Source organism: Aythya fuligula, chromosome 4, assembly GCF_009819795.1.
Source record: "Aythya fuligula isolate bAytFul2 chromosome 4, bAytFul2.pri, whole genome shotgun sequence".
NCBI classification, from domain to species: domain Eukaryota; kingdom Metazoa; phylum Chordata; class Aves; order Anseriformes; family Anatidae; genus Aythya; species Aythya fuligula.
In genome coordinates, this window is record NC_045562.1 from 67,403,723 (window position 1) to 67,422,385 (window position 18,663).

Consider the following 18,663-nt stretch of genomic DNA (forward strand, 5'->3'; position numbering starts at 1 on the left):
CTTTAACAAACCTGTCCCAGTTTGTAGTCCATATCTCCTATTTCTCGTTCAGTATTGATCTGCAGTAAGAGTTTTTCATGGCTGATAAGAGCACCTGTAACAGAAAACAGAAGGCAAGTTTTTAAAATATGCTTTTCTAAATAGATCTTAAAATGGCTTAGTTTTCTGTAAACATGGTGTCAAACTCCTAAAAGTTTATCCTAAAAACTCCTAAAAATTCATGACTACTTTTAAAATGTAATAGAAATCTACTCCTCCCCAACTCCTACAAAAGAAGCTACCTGTAGTAGCTGGAGAAAGTGATGGAACGGGGTCCCAAGCTTGATATAAGTGATGAGTAGCAATATTATCTCTCTTAGATACCATTGCTTGGATTTCTTGTTCAACAATTCCCCTGATAACACTTAGCTTCCTCCCAAACCTGAAAGACCAAAAGAAATTAATTTAAGCAGATTTTCCTTTTAACATTTTTGTTCAAGTCTGACTAACTTGCTCTACAATAAAAATAAACCTATACTTATTTTCATTATCAGGGATACTAAAACTGAGAAATGTTTAGAGATGCATTCTGCCCTCTGTTGCCTAAATAATACTTTTATTGTCTTTTAACTCAGCAGGTTTGTGAAGCTAAGTCCACTTGAACTCTTTGTAAACAGATCTACCTGTACATACACTTAGTTAAAAAACAGTCAACGCATTTTTGCTATTGCTAGATTAAGCTTATCATAACTGCATACTAATCACAAGTATAAATTAACACATTTTAGAGTAAACGAAAAATTACCTTGTGTCCAAAGCTTTTAAAGCTTTGTTGCGGGGCTGCTGTTCCAAACAGCTGACTGCTGGATTGCCTGCAACAGGTATTGTCATTGCACTCAGCACCAAGGAAGTTATGGCTTGTACTGCAAGAACATTAATTTGGGTCCTCTCTGTATCTTCCTGTAAAATGAACTTACTGTAATTTGAATTGGAAAAAAAAAAAAAAGAATCCTGAAAGCCCTGAGTATTAGTTTGTTACCTTCCACTGAAGTATTATCAGCAAGACTGATAACTAGACTTCTTCCTATTCAGAAATTTGGTTGACATAAGAAATGCACAAAAAGCACTGCAACTAGCAGAAACATATCCTTCCACCTCAGAAGTTCTACACACATTCTCTAATCCCAACAGCATTAAAGCCTCAAAATGTTCATTTCAAAGTTATAAAAGTATAGCTTCCCTGTTTGCATCTACACAGTAGTTTACCTATTGAAACAAATCATCAAATAAGAGCAAATCTGAGTTGGATCCTTGTCTGATGTGTTTTCACATTAACTGTTTTTATTAACATCTCTTTTAGGAATAAAACTCAACCTCATCATGAATTTTCAACAGCATTTTTATGGATATCATTGTCTAGATGCATTCGTTGCTCTAATGATTCATCTAAACCAAGATGCTACAGATTCAGTATTTAGCAGCACTGATAGAGGTGTCTGAACTCACAGGGACATAAAGACAAGGAACTAAAAACAGAAGTAATTTTTCAATTTTGGTCACTAATATTCTGTTTGATAGGCTTATTAATAGAAGGATTTTTTTCTTTGTTATAATTAAATTTTAATTTTAAAAACATTCAGTGAATGACATTACCTCTTGTTGGCTCTCTTCTTGGTCCATTACGATAGGCTGAGTTACAAGTACACCGAGCAAAGTAGCCCAAGTCTCCTCAAACTGGGTACGGCTGATCCATCCTAAGGAAACACTCAGAGATAGCCATTCACGTCTTAATACAAACTTAAACATAGAACAGCATTAAAGAAGCAGCACATTGTTTCTACAGATTCAATTTCATACTTATTCCTACTCAATTTAGCATTTTTCTAATCACCATAGCTTGAATTTAAACTGTTCTGCTTTAGGAAGTGAAGAATTCTTTAGAAGGGTATTATCCACGTATTATCCACGTGGTCCTCTTCAGGTTATTTCTTACATATATTTAGATATTTTGACTATCCAACTTTAAAAGCAATGAGATCTACCATGATTTTACAATACAGAAAAGCATCCAAAAGCTGCACTTTCTTTCCTGTGAGGACTGGCACAGAAAATCCCATAATGATCCAAGAAATCTTCATGCCATAAAAGCAGAACAAATTGCCTAGAAACAGGCCATTAGAATTCAAGCACTTCTGAAAAGTTTTTCCAAACTGATTTCTAGCAATATATCGTAGAGGATTCTTTAACAGTACTCCACAGTTTATACTTATAATATCTGAAGTATTAAAAAAGCAAATGTCATCTTAGGCCTTATAGTGTTCAAATAAAAAACAGTACTTCACCACAGGTCATTCAAAAATTAACCTGTAGATCAAGATAAAAAACAGACTTGTAAGTATACAGAAAACTTGGTACATTGACAGCCTCATCTGTTAAGGAAGGCTTGATATCTTAAGCCTCACACTGTTCCCCCCTCAGTAAACCTTTATATACCCAGAAGCTTTAAAGTGACACTTAAAATATTGAGTGTGGGACAGCAAATTCAATTTATCTACTATGCATGAATAAAAAAGGCAGGGTGGAGCAAAACATTGTTAGACATGCTATCAAGTGTATGCTTCATAAAACAGGCACCAATTCTTAGAACACACTAAAATGACTTCAGAGTTGGAACAATTTATCTCTACTTCTATAATTTCTGATTTTCACTCTACATTGAGAAAAATGCAAGAATTAATACAGCACAATTACTAACTTGCTCTGAAATATTATTTCTTGTCTAAATATGCAACAATAGTAAATAAATGGTACCAAACTCAGTTATCTGATGACTTCACAACACAGGTAAATGCCCAATAAGTGCCATCTGTATTCACATTTATGTTTGTACATACCAAGTGTATTAATGCGATAGATGAACTCTTTAAAGATTTCTTTTTCTTGAAGAAATTCAACTGGGATTTCAGGAAAAACTGTGCCAAAGTCACCTGCAGGCTTTGGCGACCAGCCTAATTTCCAGACCTGATGAAATATAAAGATTATTACTATTCCAAAAGAGTAATAGCATGAACATGACAACTATACGTATGTAACAACATGTAGCACCATTCAAATGCATTAAGACATGAATGACTAAAATAATTCTCCAAACACAAAAATCTTATAGAAAGGTTAAATAACACAGCATATTTTACACTATTTCTTTTTCTTTTCTTTGCACATTTCTCATTATGAATTAGTTATTTAGTCCTAATGTCCAAGAAAATAAAGTTCCTATCATACATTTTAGTTTAGAATTTATGTTATGCTAAGTGCCAGCTGAATCCTAGATTGAATGCTGAAAAAGCACTGAACTGAAATTCAGGGAAAACAGTTTTGTATTAAAGATTGCTGAAAAAGCACAATGATGCATTCAAGAGTGGTCAAAGAAGTCTTAACCCATAAAATCAGTATTTTTAGACATCCTCTCACAAACACCATGAGGAGAAACTGTACGTATGGATCAGAAAACCCCCTTCTGCTTTACTTTGTAAGCACCTAAATATGTTTCTGGTAATTGAAGTTTTTAAAATCAGCTTAAGTCATCTCATAACACTAATACCACATTGGAGGTAATCATAAGGTGTTATTAAATCCACATTGTATCTGCTAAAAAGGAGAGTTTGAAATATTTTGTCCAAAGGATCCAAGATGAGTTAGGAAAGAAAGGTAACATACAACATACAATCCAGAAGTATCTGCATAGCATGCCACGGTACCACTACAAAATATCTGAGCTAGTTCACACACTAGAACCACCTCAGCATCTTTGTGGTACTTACTTAGCATGGAGTAAAATGAACTTGTGAATTCAGATATAAAAGAAGGTAGCAGTGTAGATTTTACACTCCCAGGGTTATATGATTCTGCTGAGCAGGAAGAAATATTAGCCCTAACAAAGCACCCAAATCCTATTTTTATGTCTTTTAATTACTGCCTGGACTTTCATTCACATAAGAATGTAAGGAACAACTACACTCCTTTCTAATCAGAATTCTCACTCCAATTTAACTCTTATTTAATATCTTTACAACGCTTTTCTACTTCACGTTTAAAAACCTAAACTGGGTGATCAAAGTAGCAAAATATAAGTCCTACTGACAAAAAAAAAGATGCAGCCCCAATATTTGATTTTTCAAAAAGTTATTCACTAGTTCTTACATACTGAAAATAAAACAGACATACCAAGGGAGGTACTCTTGTGTAACTGTTCACTAGAGGCAGCCTTGCTAAACTGATGATGATATTCTTGAGGACAGGAGTCAGAAACGCTGGTATACTGCTATTTCTTTGATGCCCCAAAGCCAGGACAGTCTGTAAACATTCCACCATCTCAGCAACCATTTCACAAGCTGCAGTAACATGTTTATTTTCTTTGTAGAGAGAAAAAAAATAAATTCAGTTTTGCCAATCTATTCAAAAGACACCAGTTAAAATCATACAGAAAAAACAAGAATGCTTAATTAAAGAATATGTTGACTAAGAAGGACAAAGAGGATGTAGGACAAAAATGTTATACAAGACTTCCATCTGGTTAAAGAGTATTACTACCACCCTCTCTGCAAATGTTGCTTGCCTGTCTCAGTGCTGGAGAATACCAATAGCTGACATCTGCCAGCAGAGCAGATACATCAGTTTCCTAACCTCAGCAATAGTTGGGGTAAACATCGAATAGTGCACTTCTTAGAATTAACATTGACCAAACTTATCTATCTTATAAAAAACATTTTCATAACTGGCTCTCTTCTAGATCTGATAAGCAGGGTCATTTCTTTTAGGTGGAACTGGTCTCTCAATCTACACCAGCATAACTGAAAATAGAAAACAATGCTGCTGTCCACTCTTGCAGACTACATTTGTCATACGCCCCAATACAGTACTCCTATACATGAGAAATGCACATAATGAATCTGCCATTTATATCAGAAGAATTAATAGATCAATTCTACATCTCCAAAGGAAATTTAGAAATCCTACACCACTTTAAAGAGTTCAGTCTGCAGCATGCTGCACAGCTGACAGGACCCCCCAAAAGAAGGATCTCCCTTCATGTTTGGCTTTCAATACAAAAAATTATACATATTAAAAATGTTAACTTATATATAATAAGCATTTATCAAAAACTAGTAAGCTCTCAGATAAACTCCTATTGTTAAAAAATTTAGTTATTGAAAGGGGACCTACTGTTTTTTCATCAGAAATAGAATTCACTGTTTACTTACTCTGTGTGTTTGAATCAACTTCATCCTCATTTAAGCCTTTTGAAGTATTCTTCTTTCTTTCAGGACTAAGAAGTTGATTTCCCGGTTCAACTGCAACTGAAGTAAGACAAAAATATTTAAAAGACACAGACATTATGTATCTCGTATACCATTTTTCTCCTCAAAACCACATAGTAGCATTATATATTTACATTTCCAAGGAATCTGCTAGGTTCAAAAGTAAACACAAGGTTTTAAATGTGAAATTAAAACAGTTAAAATAAGGTTGTCAAAGAAATAACTAGAAAGGATTCACAAGAAACATTCCAGACACCTAGCGGTGATGACTGACAACAATTAAGGAGTTCTTTTCACAGGTGTTCAAAGTGGACTCACCTGCTTCTATAATAAACCTAATGCAGTTAATTAAGGAGCAAGCATACGTCACATTAACTGCAGATGCCAACAAATTCCAGAGGTTAGGCTGCTGTAATGTCAAACAGCAACAATCCAGAGCAGCTTGAAGATCTATACTTAGTGGAAGCTGGTCATGCATTAAACGCCATGATAATGCCTATGGAAAAATCAAAATTTCCCATTAATATCAAATTCTCCCAATACAGGAATTTATAGCTGAAAGCTGTTTTTTCTATACAATTTGCTAATAAGAACCTTACATATTACTGTATAGAATATGTTTCTTTTCTAAGAAAGCAGAAAACTATAAAAAAACATGAGTATTAAATGAGAAAAAAGAAAACAAAAACAAACAACAAAATTAAAAAAAAAAGTCAAAGGTAAACCTTTTCTATTCAACATCCAAAAAGTGCTGGACATTTCTCCCAAATGCCAAGATCATTCCATCAACCTCTTCTCGTAAAAAGCTACCCTTGCCCCATAACCCAACTGGATTTTCTATCACAGATCAAGTAAAATAACCACTGAATAAACTTCTACAGTAAGACAAAAAAGTTGTCCAGATCAAAAGTCACTTCACAGTGACCAATTTAAGTCAAAGTTGCTTCCTCTACCAACATTTCATTACATCTTTATTTATGGTTTAGTTTCTTACCTCTACTGACATCACCACAAATTTCAGGATATCATCCTCTTTATCAGGAGGAACACGGAGACCCGTTGGTAGTTTTGAGAGTAACAGCAAATACTGAGCCAGAGCACGACAAAGCGTCATCACCGACCGATACATCGCCTCATCTCCTAGAAGAAAAGACTGAATGAAATCTAGCAGTTTGAATTTTTCCCATCAACAAATATTTTTCAGAATTATCTCATAGGCACTATTATACCAAGTTACCTTGATTTTTTTTTTTAAAAAAAAAGGTCATGAACTGACAAGATATCTGTCAACTACCTTTGCAGAGAAGAGAATAAAATTAAAAAGACCACTATTTCTATTACCAAAGATATCGCTTAGCTTTTTCCAGTAGGCTGATGGCTCAGTTGGCAATAGTGGTTGGAAAACCTGGTGGTTTGCAGGAAGGTTTAGTACAGTGGTAGACACATGGTCCAGAGTTACCCTCCGAGATGTTTCAAAGAGGCTACTCTTCTGGTCTCTTGAGATTTCATTCATGCCAAGGCTTAAACAAGGCGCTAACAAGCTTAGGTTGAATTCCTGAAATCAAATAGTAAATAAAAAGTAAATAAATTACTTTTAAAGAGAATCTAAGTATTTGATGGAACTATTCTGGCAAATTAATATAGTGGCAAATTAATAGTTTATTAATTTAACTTGTAAGACCTCCACTCTTTTATATTACGTAACAGCACCTTAATTAAGGTCATATTTGTTCTATTTAATTTCTAAACACCAATATGCTGGACTGGAAAGGAAAAACAGTATATTCAGTACAAGTTTTCAGAACAACATGTGAATAAAGCTCTGATGACCTGCATATACGAAATCTTCAAGAATAGGTGCCAAACAAGTATTTACTATAATGGAAAGAACGTTAAGGCATATGGAAAATAAGGCAATTGGTGACAGCCAACACAGCTTCACTAAGGGCAGAATTGCACCTGACAAATCTGGTGACCTACAACAGCATTATGGCATTGGTGGATAGGGGAAGAGCAACTGACACCATCTACCTGGACTGATGCAGAGTATTTGACACTGTCCCCCATGATATCCTTGTTTCTAAACTGGAGACAAGGATTTGACAAATGGACAACTTGGTGGAAGTGGCTAGATGGTTGCACTCAAAGTGTTGCAGTTAGTATCTCCATGTCCAAGTGAAGATCAGTGATGAGCGGTGTTCCTCAGGGGTCAGTATTGGGACCGGTGCTGTTTAACATCTTTGTTCCAGTGACATGGACAGAGTGATTGACACTATGGACAGTGCTGATGGCACCAAAACTGTGTAGTGCGGTTGACCTGCTCTAAGAAATGCCATCCAGAGGGACCTTGACAGATCCTTGACCCTCTCTCCAATGAAGACAGGCTGAGAGCTGGAGTTGTTCAGCCTGGAGAAGAGAAGGCTCCAGGGCAAACTTATAGCAGTCTTCCAGTACCCTAAGAGGGCTACAGGAAAGCTGGGGAGGGACTCTTTGTCAGGGAGCATGGTGACAGGACAAAGAGTAATGGTTTTAAACGAAAAGAGGGTAGGTTTAGATTAGATATATGGAAGAAATTCTTCATTCAGAGGGTTGTGAGGCACTGGAACAGGTTGCCCAGAGAAGCTGTGGATGCCCCATGTGGAAGTGCTTTGGACAACTTGGTCTGGTGGAACGTGTCCCTGCCCAAGGCAGGCAGGTGGGAACTAGATGATCTTTAAGGTCCCTTCTAACCCAAACCATTCTGTGAGTCTATGAAACTGATTCTTCAGAAGATTTCATCATAAACTTCAAATTCCTCAATGGGGACAAAAAGGGACCGTTTGCTGACAGTATGGCCCAGAGAATTTACATCCCTGATATGCAAAGTATAAAATAACCTACTGTCTTCTGCCTAAAAACTTAACGCATTTTCCTTTTTTTCCCTTTTTGCCAACCTTATTTTCAGAAGTTCCTAAACCACTTTTGCCAGAACTTTCCAAAATATATCAAGGTAAACAGCTAGCAATTGAGCTCAAAATATTAAAATTTGGCAGAAATATGAGTAGTTGAGCACAGGGCTGAAAAGTGCAAGCTCCATCAGTTATTTGATATGCACGTTTGGACAAGTCACTATCTGTCATATTTGACCTGATAGAAGAACAACTACTGTCATCAATTCACAAACATCACAAATCTTAAAATTTCCTTTTTAAAACAAATAAACAGACTTGAAAATAAAGTGGCAAGTCACAATTTAGCTTACAAGTTTTGTCCACCCCTGAAATAACTCTAGTAAATTGAATTTTAAATTCTAAAAGAAGTTAAAAAGATAAACTACATCTTTCAAACTCCACATCTTTGGTATTTGAATACTAACCATGTTTCTTCTCAAAATGAGAAAGTGTAAAATCTATTCAAAAATGGCATCCCGCTATCATTTCTGCATACCAGCAGCAAATGTACTGGACAGAATTCAAGCAAAATATATTCTCAGAAAACCTAGTTGTACATCATGACATATTTACTATCTGTGGCCTGTTAGAGACATATTACAAGTCATCTAGCACAGATAAAGATTTCAGAAGCATCTGGCATTGTAAAAGACTGTATAACAGAATGAGGAAATTATGTAAAGTGATAAAACTATGGATTTTTGTTATTATAATATATAAACTAATCTTCATTTCCACTCTATATATCCAACCTGTAGTATTAGAAAACTAACATTAACAGCATTGCTAAAGACAGAGTTGAAAAATATTCAGTATTTTAGTTTCCCAAATGAAGTAAAATTCAGAATATCAACTACCAGTATCATATAAATTTCAAGCGCTTGTATTTAAAGAACCTAATCTATTAATACTACCAGTTAGAACATTTGAAGTATTTTATTACAATATATTCATTTGATTCAGATCTATCTGACAAAAAAGTTACCTTGCAGGTCATGAAGGAGTTCAGGTCAGGCTGAGGAATCCTATTTACAAGTTCTGCACCTTCTAGTAGTGCTGAGTCTGACTTGATGCAACACTGTGACCTCACTAGTGACACATACCAGTCCTTTAATAACGGAAAAATAAACTTAGTACATATTTGTTTTCAGAAAATAACATTTTGAGGGGTGGGGGAAAATTGCTTACTGGCACTGAATTGTGGTCCTTTTAGAGATAAACAGGCCACATTAATGTCAACAAAAAGAAAAAAGCAAAGAAACTACAAAACTAGCAATAATAAAAACATCAGAAAAAGCAAAATAGGTAACAGGTGAATGGCCCATTCTAAAACAGACAAATAGGTATTCTTGGCAAGTTGTCTATTTCCATGGAGTCTGGACATCAAATAAGGTAAAAGAAAGTTTAGCATATAGCACAGATATACTAGGATTGTAAAGCTGATGAGAGTGTCTAGAAAATAACCACTGTTATACCTACTGATAACTACTGTTGTGCAGTCAAACGCAACAGTAATAGACAAAAAAAAAAAATACTGTAACAGAGGAAGAATCACTGGCCAAATATTTTGCAAGGAGCAAAAGATTCTTTGAGCAAAGAAATTTCCAAACATAATCTTACTTTGTCTAGAACTACAGTCTCTAAAGCTGGTTGGCCTTCTCCATCTAGGGGGTGTGAAGTAACCGCAGGTGAAGGACTAGTTGTGTCTGGTGCTACCATAAGTCGAAACCTATCCAAGAGTGAGTAAAGTCTTTGGTGTCTGAAAACAGAAGAACATATCAAAGATCTAACTTAGTTTTATAAATCATTTAAAAATAAAAATAAAAAAAAAAAATACGGTGAACAAATCCTAGTTCTGTGAGAGAAAAGCACTAAGGTCATGAGTTCTTTGTTGGATACATGCACTCACATAATGTGTAACTGCAAACTTCATCAGCTACCAGTACAAAAACAAATGAACCACCAATAATAAATAATTAAATTGATATAGATTTTGAACATATAAATGCTTATACATAAAATACAAGCTGTTCAATTACTTTATGCAGTAAATATTTTTATTGAAAAAGAAGAATTAAGTTTAATGTACAAATCTGATTGCAGATGAATATATTCTAAGAGATACCAAATAAGAACCACTTCTTTAAGAAAATGGAGAACATAGTAAAATTTAATTTAAATATAAGATTAAGAATTTCGTTTTGTGGATTTAGAAGCCACTGCTTTTTTGTTTGCCACTGGTTTTTGTTTGTTTTTCTGATTCCAGTACTGCTATCAAAAGCATATACCTTAAAGCCATTTGGAGACTTTGGATTTTTTTTTTTATTATTATTATTTTTTTTTAACCTAAATCTAATCTTACCTAGGAAGGTACTCTACTATCAATCTACTGCCATCTTGGGTATTGGGCTTTCTATTCTTTCCCTCTACTTCTATTTCCTATTTCAATCAACAGGTATTAACTGCGAACAGCAATGACATCAGGAAGATTCTATTACTCTCTCCAACATCAAATAAGGTTTTTGCAAGAATTAAGTCATTTACCCCATTTTATAATAGCATTTTACTTTTAAAAAGTTCAGACATTAAGAATTTTATCACAGCTGTCTGAAAAAAAAAACACAGCTTGGACTGACAAAATTCTGCAAAAGTCTGAGAAAGATAAAGTTGCTTTCAGTAATGTAACTTCTGCCAGAGAATTAATTTGGGGTGACTTTCTCTAAAAAGTTAAGTTCTGAATGGGATGGGGTAGAGAAGAGAATTTGATGTCTGTGAGCCTCTGGCTTTCCTGATTTTGTGATATATTTAAGAATTAAATTCAACCAATACAACCGTCCTTGAGTCAAAATATGCATACATCTCAAATGGGACTTCTATTTTAATCTCCAAACAGAATTCACTATCTTAATTTACAAAAAAAAACAAACCAAAACAAAAAAAAAACATAATTGCTACAACATTACTTAGCTTGACATCTAAACATGTACTGGTATCATTTACCTTGTTGCTAATCCACTGCTTTGAAGATATTCCTGAATTCTATCCAGTTCTTCAACTGGTAACTGAGTAATGCTGTTCTATAGGAAAGAGTCACAAGAATTTTATAGGACAAAAAAGAAAAAACTACCAATATGTACTTTGAACAGATTAGGAAATTCAAATGCAGATAAAGTGATAAAGTTAAATGCAATCATTCACATATTAGTGTTCTTATCCACAGAAATCACTTAAATTAATATACGTCAATTAAGATGCTTAAAATATTACATTTAATCATATTACTATCACTATGCAAAGTGATTTGCAAATGAATATATTTATCTTTACCTGTAAAGTTGCAGCCAAAAGCATTTCTACCCGACGGCAAGCTAGTGTGTCAACCATGCGAGCAAGCACACGGAATGGAGTACACAGAAGCTTATCAACATACAATGTTAAGACAGCCCCAGACTGGCTGAGATGTATCCCCTCTAAGCACTGTAAAGTCTTCTTCAGAGTTGTAGGCTAAATGATGAAAAAACAAAAAAGCTAAATTACATATCTAATAATGTAGTAGGATTAAATACAAGGGTGTTGAAACAAACAAAAAATCAATTAGAATACGAAGATGTTTATAGAAAAGAACAGCAGCTGACAACTAGCTGACTAATATAACCACCAAATGAATCTCATGTAACTTAAGTATTTTACTCACAAGCCTAAGGCACTAATGCAGTTGCAGTAGACTTGTCCATAGACAATAGGAATAGAGAAGCAACTTTACCAGGTTGTTCAAGAAACTCCCACCACTACCTCCTAGAGGAAGCCCAGGAAGCACCATTCCCACAGAGAGTTCCTAAGCTTAAGAGGGATGCATGCATACAACCTTCCATCCCTATCAATCATCATCAGCTCCTTTTAAATCAGAAACTAAAATAATAAACAGAAATCATATACTGAATTTCTGAAGTGATCTGTCCCTCATCAAGATAGACAGATCAACTGGGGAAGGCATGAGCTTGAAATCATTTTCATGTCGTTACGGCCTATGAAGATGAACTAGCTCCTGTTCCCAACTCTGTAGTTAGTAGTAGTTATTCATGCAACCAAGGTACTGAAATCAAAGATGAAAGCTAGAGCTTTAATTTACCCCTCATATTTTTTATGCAGATTAATATATTTATTATGCAGAATAATATCCAAAAAGGAAGAAAAACAGCTTAACCAACTCTACTTGAATCTATAGACTTGATGGATTGGAACACATCTGACACTGAAATTGCTAATATGTTACAAGGTTCATTGTTTACACTTTTTACAAGAGACATCAAAAATAAAATTACAAATTGATAAATTACCCACGAATGCCAGAATTTGCATGCTTATATTTCAATTTAGTTTGAACTGATAAATGGCTTTATTCTTAAAAAAAAAAAAAAAAGCAAAGTTAAACTTACAGCTGCAAGATTCTCACATCGTGACTGAATGGCCTGGATAAAGAGACCGCTGGCTGCTGAATTCCTGTGAACAGCGCTAATGAAGTCTTGTACTGGAGGCTCATGGGACAGATTAATCAAGTCCTGAACATGATTCACAATAAGCCAGGTCAAGTGTTCTGAATCATGTAGGTTTTGACACTAAAAGGGAAAAAAATAAAATCTGATTCCGGTAATACGCAGGGTAAGTGTTTAATTACTAAAAATCTTATCTGACACAACATGAAGTTTTCATCCATAATTCCAGTAACTGTTTTAAAATAATGGTGTAAAGTGTCTATATTTTAATATTGCCATCATTATTTTTTACATGACAGTTTTTTCAAATGCTTTTGAACTCGTTGTAAATTAAGAGAGTCATGATGAAATTGTAATAATCTTTTTTAATATCATTACAATAAATGGGAATTCATTACACAAAAAGGGAATGGCACAAAGTTACGCCAGGGGAGATTTAGACTGGATATTAGGAAAAGGTTCTTCACGAGGCACTGGAACAGGTTCCCCAGGGAAGTAGTTAGGGCACCAAGCCTACTGGAGTTCAAGTAGCATTTGAACAACACTGTCAGGCATGTGGTTGTCCAATATGGAGCTAGGAGTTCAACTCAATGATCCTTGTGGATCCCTTCCACCTCAAGACATTCTATGATTCTAAAAACCCAGGTTAGAAACAAGTAAATTGAGAAGGTCATTGCAGAGATGCCTCTTAACAAAATGTTTTTTGAAGTAAACATACACAAAGTCTTCTCTTTAAAGCATGATTTTCATTTAGGCTTCTTTTTAAAGATTTCATATTACTACTGGCCCTAAACACAGATTGAATAATTTCTGGAAAGCAAATCCGAAGAGATCAGTCAATAATTAATTGTAAACCTACAGAGGTAAGTGGATATCAACAAGGAAGGAGTACAACACAACAGAAGATTTCTAGAGCTTATCAGGTGATGCTGAGAAGCTGGTATTCTTCAGTAAAGAGGTTTTGGAGGGTTTTACTTTGGACTAGCTCTCATCTGACCATGGTGACTGAATTAGGAGTTGAAGTGCTTTTTAAATACAGCTTTTAGTCTAGCTGAATCTGAAAGGAAATTAGTTGGCTTCCCTGAAAGTGCTCTGCAGTGCAAACGCAACTGCAATACTACATATAAGTACTATGGGAAGGTTCGCCTCAAAGGTACACTTCCAATGACTTAAAACACTAATATTAAAGGCATGAAGAGGTTGAAGCCACAGGAACTGCTGTCATCAGAGAACCAAAAATAGAAATGAAATGTTAGTGTAAAAGCTCTCCTCTTACACTACAAAAGATAGAAATGTGTTGTCCACTAGAAACTGTGCTGCTACTACTAATGTTGGGAAATCTAACATTTCTTAGTATGCTCCTAGCAACTCACAAGTAATGATTGCAATACCCATCAGATTGTTCTATTACCTACTAAGTGTCCTTAGACAAGCCCCATGAGAATTAGTTCAGAATAGAAAAAAATTTCAAACGAGCTCATACGTGATCTTACAGAAGTGCCCCCTGAAAATGAAATCATTAGTTTGACATGTCCTCAATTTTCACTCACGAACCAGACTTCGTTGATGCATACCAGTAATAAAAAATTGTCAGCCTAATAACTCACTACTGTAGTTATAAAATCCATAATTCAAAACTTACGACATAGTCACAGAAAAGAATGAGTGCTCCTCTTCTCACTATCTCTCGATTGCACATTCCGCGTTTAGATTCGGAATCTGATTCATCACTGTCTCCACATATCTGAGGGCTAAGTAATTTAGTAGTAGACAGACTGTGTCTCCTGCAAGAAGCACATTATATTTTATCACTATGGCTATTGAAAGATCAAAAAAATTTGGAATGACCTACCAATAATAAGTCTTTATGCAGTATTTATTTTCCCAGAAATTTCATTTTAACATTATACTGCTTTGAAATAGACACCTTGCTTTTCATCGCTCTTTACTTTCTAACAAAGTTAGTACTACTTTTCGGTCAGTGTTCATTGCTTCTTTGAACAGTCTGAAGAAGTAAACAGGTTATTTAAGAGAAAAACATGGGCTATTGCATCTCTGGTAGAATAACACAACATAATTCTGTGTTTCTTCAGTCCATGAGGTTGAACTGAGGTCAGAAATTCATATTTGAGTACTTCTCTTTCAAAGTATTAATCCATTCATGTTGTAAATCAAAATCAGACTTCCCTAATATTCACTGCACAAACATCAGAAATTTCTCTCAGATGAGTTTTTAATCTCCCTTTACAGTTTATGGAGGGATACCCACCCACCCACATAGTGATCCCACCTTACACCCAAAGGAGGGATTATCCCCATCATCCCCATGTCAGAAGTATCTGACAGGTGGGGTGACCCAACTTCAGACCAAAAGTTCACCATTTTGGACAAGATTTCTGAATATCAGACAACTCATGTCAAGTGACATCACTACTAATGTCACTTTATAACAAATCAGCACAATGCTGACAGTATGTTTTAACATTCAGTGCTAGACCCACTGACAGGTAACAGATGTACCCAAATCTTACTGATCAGACACCCACAGTGTATATCATCTGCACTGGCTGGGTATCTGCTGGAAGGTGAAATAAGTCTCCACAGAGGCATGAAACCTGCTATATTGAATATTTTGTTACAGCTATTTACATATTTAAAAGTACACAGATGGGAATTTTACAGAGATGGGAGTTTCATAGTCTTCAAGGTGTAGAGGTTCCTTGACAGTTCTTTTGGGGAACAACTGAACACAGGATGCACTTCCTTAGTTTGAAAGACATACTGCCAGAATGGACAGTATGTAAATACACATGTACAAAATAAACGCAGAACTACCTACCTCAGAATCTAGTAGTACTATTCAAGAGTTGACAAGCTTAGCAGATTAAAGGCTAGATTTTTTTCCCCATACAGTTGTACCAAATACAATTGAGAGACATGCTACTATTTTTACAGATTAAAACAAACAAACAAACAACAAAAAAAACTTACTTTGGAGTTTGATGCACTTCTGACCACCAGTTGTAGTTGGTATAATTGACAAGAAGAAGGATCTGACACCAAAGAAGAACTAAGGAAGGATGTGTGGGAATCATGGACTGAACAAGGTCACTCAAACTTTCAAGGGTATAGAAACTACCATCGGATCCGTCTCCTGTAAAAAGCCTGGTGGCTGCAGCTGTGATTCTTCTGAACATTCCTGAAAATAATAAAAGCATATTAGAGTAACTATACTCTTGTCTGAATTCTGAAATTTCAAAATTTTCATGGTACTCTGATAAAAGAATAGCTGTTTCATAAGCCAGTACCATTCCTGGAAAGAAGGTATACTCTGCATTGTTGTTGTTGATTTTGTTTTTTAAACACAATTGTGAGGCAGGTCACGCAGTTTGCCCAAGGGCAGCGTGTGAACCACCAGCAAGCAGCTCCCAGTCTGAAACAATGCTTTAGGTAAGACTACAACTATAATGAAACCTATAGTCAACTTTATATCTATCATACATCAAAAGGTTTATCTAACACATGAAAACCTTTACCAAATTTAAAATCCTTAATTACAGACCAGGATATTTTTCTTTATAAAGTAAAACACAAATTCTAAATAAAAACCATGCTAAAACTACTATTGCACACGTTAAGGAAGATCACTTACAAGTTTCCTACATCAGTTGAGGGCTTCCCAAATATATTTATTTGAAACTGAACTTACACCCTTCCATCCAAATTCTGAGGTATAAAAAGTACGTCTTTTTAAGTGATGAAAAGTCACTGTCCTGCATACTGAACTCTTAACACAGAAGCTGAATTTTGCTTTCCAACTTGCTGCTACTTCATCATAATACCAAATGAAGGAAGGGAAAACAAGGAAAATGGAGACAAAGTAGTCTGAAGTTATATGACTTTTTCACTTTATCCATTCACCTTTTATTTCTATTCTACTTCAAAGTAGCACACTAGAAATTTTGATTTCTAATACGGTAGCTTCCTATAGTTGAATATACAGCAGTCAGCAACGCTCACATTCTCAGAAAAACTGTAACGAGCAAGATAAGACAAGACATCCAAGTAGCAGATCAAATCGCAGTTAAAAGTGAGAGAAGATAGTAGCCTATGTTCCCAAACACAAGTCACAATAAGGCGCAGCTGTAGTTAGCAGGATATAACTCAAAGCGAAATAAAATTACACAGTCTTGAACTGAACAAAAGAAGTAGTACAAAACCAGGCACTTAATTCAACCTAAGCCTAAAAGAAAATGCTAAGACATGAAAATATAGCTCACGTGTCCGAACAACTTTTTGTGTCCGAACTCTGTAACACCGCATAAGGTAACCACAACACGATTAGTCCTTACAGTGGGTTTGTAGTCTTAGATTAAATTCATTTCATTTCTAATGATCATGCAACACACATATCCTGGTGCTTAGCACAAATAATTTAATACTTAATTTTCATTTTGCATGGAAGTTTCTAGATATTTTTGGCAATAAATAGTGCAGCTTGGAAGCTGGTTGCTACAGAAGTAGCTGAGCCTTCCCTTTCCTTCATCGCCAGCTCCTACTGCTGAAGTACCCACTTCCCTGATTTTAATCACCAGCTTGATTTTCTAATTTCATTGGTCCTGGCTCAAACCCATTTAAACATCTACTCGAAATCACTTTGACATAGGCTATTTGTTATAATCTACATTTCAAATCTCTCAGTAACAGCAGCTGATGATACACATGTGCTTGTTACAGTACTTAAACAGTAACTACAATAGTAACAAGCACGTGGAAAATAGAGTGATCACTCACTACATTCAGAGCTGCAAGAAGCAGCTGGTAGCAATGACAGAAACAGAACAAAGCTTTTCACCAAGAAAGGAGTTTATAACTGAACTCCATAGGAAGAGCTTAAAAAGAGAAAATTAGAGGGTGTTGAAACATTTAACGTGATTCTGTGTTTGTACAACAGTAGTATTTTGTATTCCCTTTTTTTATTCACATCACTAAACAGGGAAATACCGTAACTCCCATTTTACAGACGGGCCTGTAGAATGCAGTGATTTGTGCAACATCCAAGGAAGTCTATAAATAATCAGGGATTTGTGCCAGCAACTTTTAAATTGCAGCCAACTACTATAATCCAAGATCTGCAACAAAGTGACAATGTCAGCTGTATGGACAAGGTGAAGAACTCAAAAAATAATATTCTGGACCAAGCAAAAGGTGCAAAGGCTTTCAAGGAATGTGGTCAGGAGAGATGCTTTATACCTTCTACCTCTTACCAACAAACAGAAAATTTAGGAAGAAATTTATGGTGATAGAGAGGAAAATATGGCAACAGCAAGTACCCAGTAATAACCCACTGGAGAGAAGATGAGGTTGTTTAGAGTGCCAGAGTTATCAGCAACAGTAGCTAGCAATACATTTACCCTCCAGAATACTACCAGCCACTTTAAGGTAGAATATGTTTTGAAAGCAAACAGAAAAAGCACGCCACTGAAAGAGTTAAATGAGATGTACACCACTAATATCGTAAGTGACACAGATTAGAAAATGCTCTCCCTAAAAGACTTTAGTCATGAGAACACATGTATCATGTTTAAATATAACCCCGCTCTTACTGTCGGGAAAAGCTAGTGGACTACTTAGTAAACAGGATCTCTTTCCAAAGCACCCAAATATATTCTATAGCAGCACTCGAAATCTTTCTCAGAAGAAGACAAAAGGAAATTTATCCAAAGGTTTGAAAGGAAAATGGTACAAGCTTTCTTCTCAGTGAAGGTTTACTTGTGTCAACAAGCTGAAGCAAGATACACAGAACTTCCTGTTCTTTCACCTTGCAAGTATATCAACAACAAAAGCACATTTGTAGATGTTTACAGAAGTATTGGGATCTGTGTGCAACACTATTCAGAGGCTGTAACACAAAGCTGTGATTCTCTTCCACAGAGCATCAGG

At 35.4% G+C, this 18,663-nt stretch overlaps 1 protein-coding gene across 2 annotated transcripts in view; it reads right to left on the reverse strand.

Annotated features, from left to right (window-relative positions):
• The window catches only part of HTT (huntingtin), an 83,304-nt gene that overhangs the window by 12,899 nt on the left and 51,742 nt on the right, over positions 1 to 18,663 (reverse strand). For both annotated transcript variants that reach the window (XM_032186621.1, XM_032186620.1), the window contains 17 exons: positions 15,712 to 15,919; positions 14,363 to 14,504; positions 12,664 to 12,843; positions 11,555 to 11,731; positions 11,228 to 11,304; positions 9,848 to 9,986; positions 9,213 to 9,335; positions 6,639 to 6,852; positions 6,292 to 6,437; positions 5,616 to 5,793; positions 5,241 to 5,336; positions 4,204 to 4,391; positions 2,874 to 3,000; positions 1,633 to 1,733; positions 785 to 939; positions 282 to 421; positions 12 to 94 (listed from right to left, as the gene is read on the reverse strand). In XM_032186621.1, the coding sequence (XP_032042512.1) occupies positions 12 to 94; positions 282 to 421; positions 785 to 939; positions 1,633 to 1,733; positions 2,874 to 3,000; positions 4,204 to 4,391; positions 5,241 to 5,336; positions 5,616 to 5,793; positions 6,292 to 6,437; positions 6,639 to 6,852; positions 9,213 to 9,335; positions 9,848 to 9,986; positions 11,228 to 11,304; positions 11,555 to 11,731; positions 12,664 to 12,843; positions 14,363 to 14,504; positions 15,712 to 15,919 (2,474 nt within the window). The remainder of the gene's footprint in view (positions 1 to 11; positions 95 to 281; positions 422 to 784; positions 940 to 1,632; positions 1,734 to 2,873; positions 3,001 to 4,203; positions 4,392 to 5,240; positions 5,337 to 5,615; positions 5,794 to 6,291; positions 6,438 to 6,638; positions 6,853 to 9,212; positions 9,336 to 9,847; positions 9,987 to 11,227; positions 11,305 to 11,554; positions 11,732 to 12,663; positions 12,844 to 14,362; positions 14,505 to 15,711; positions 15,920 to 18,663) is intronic.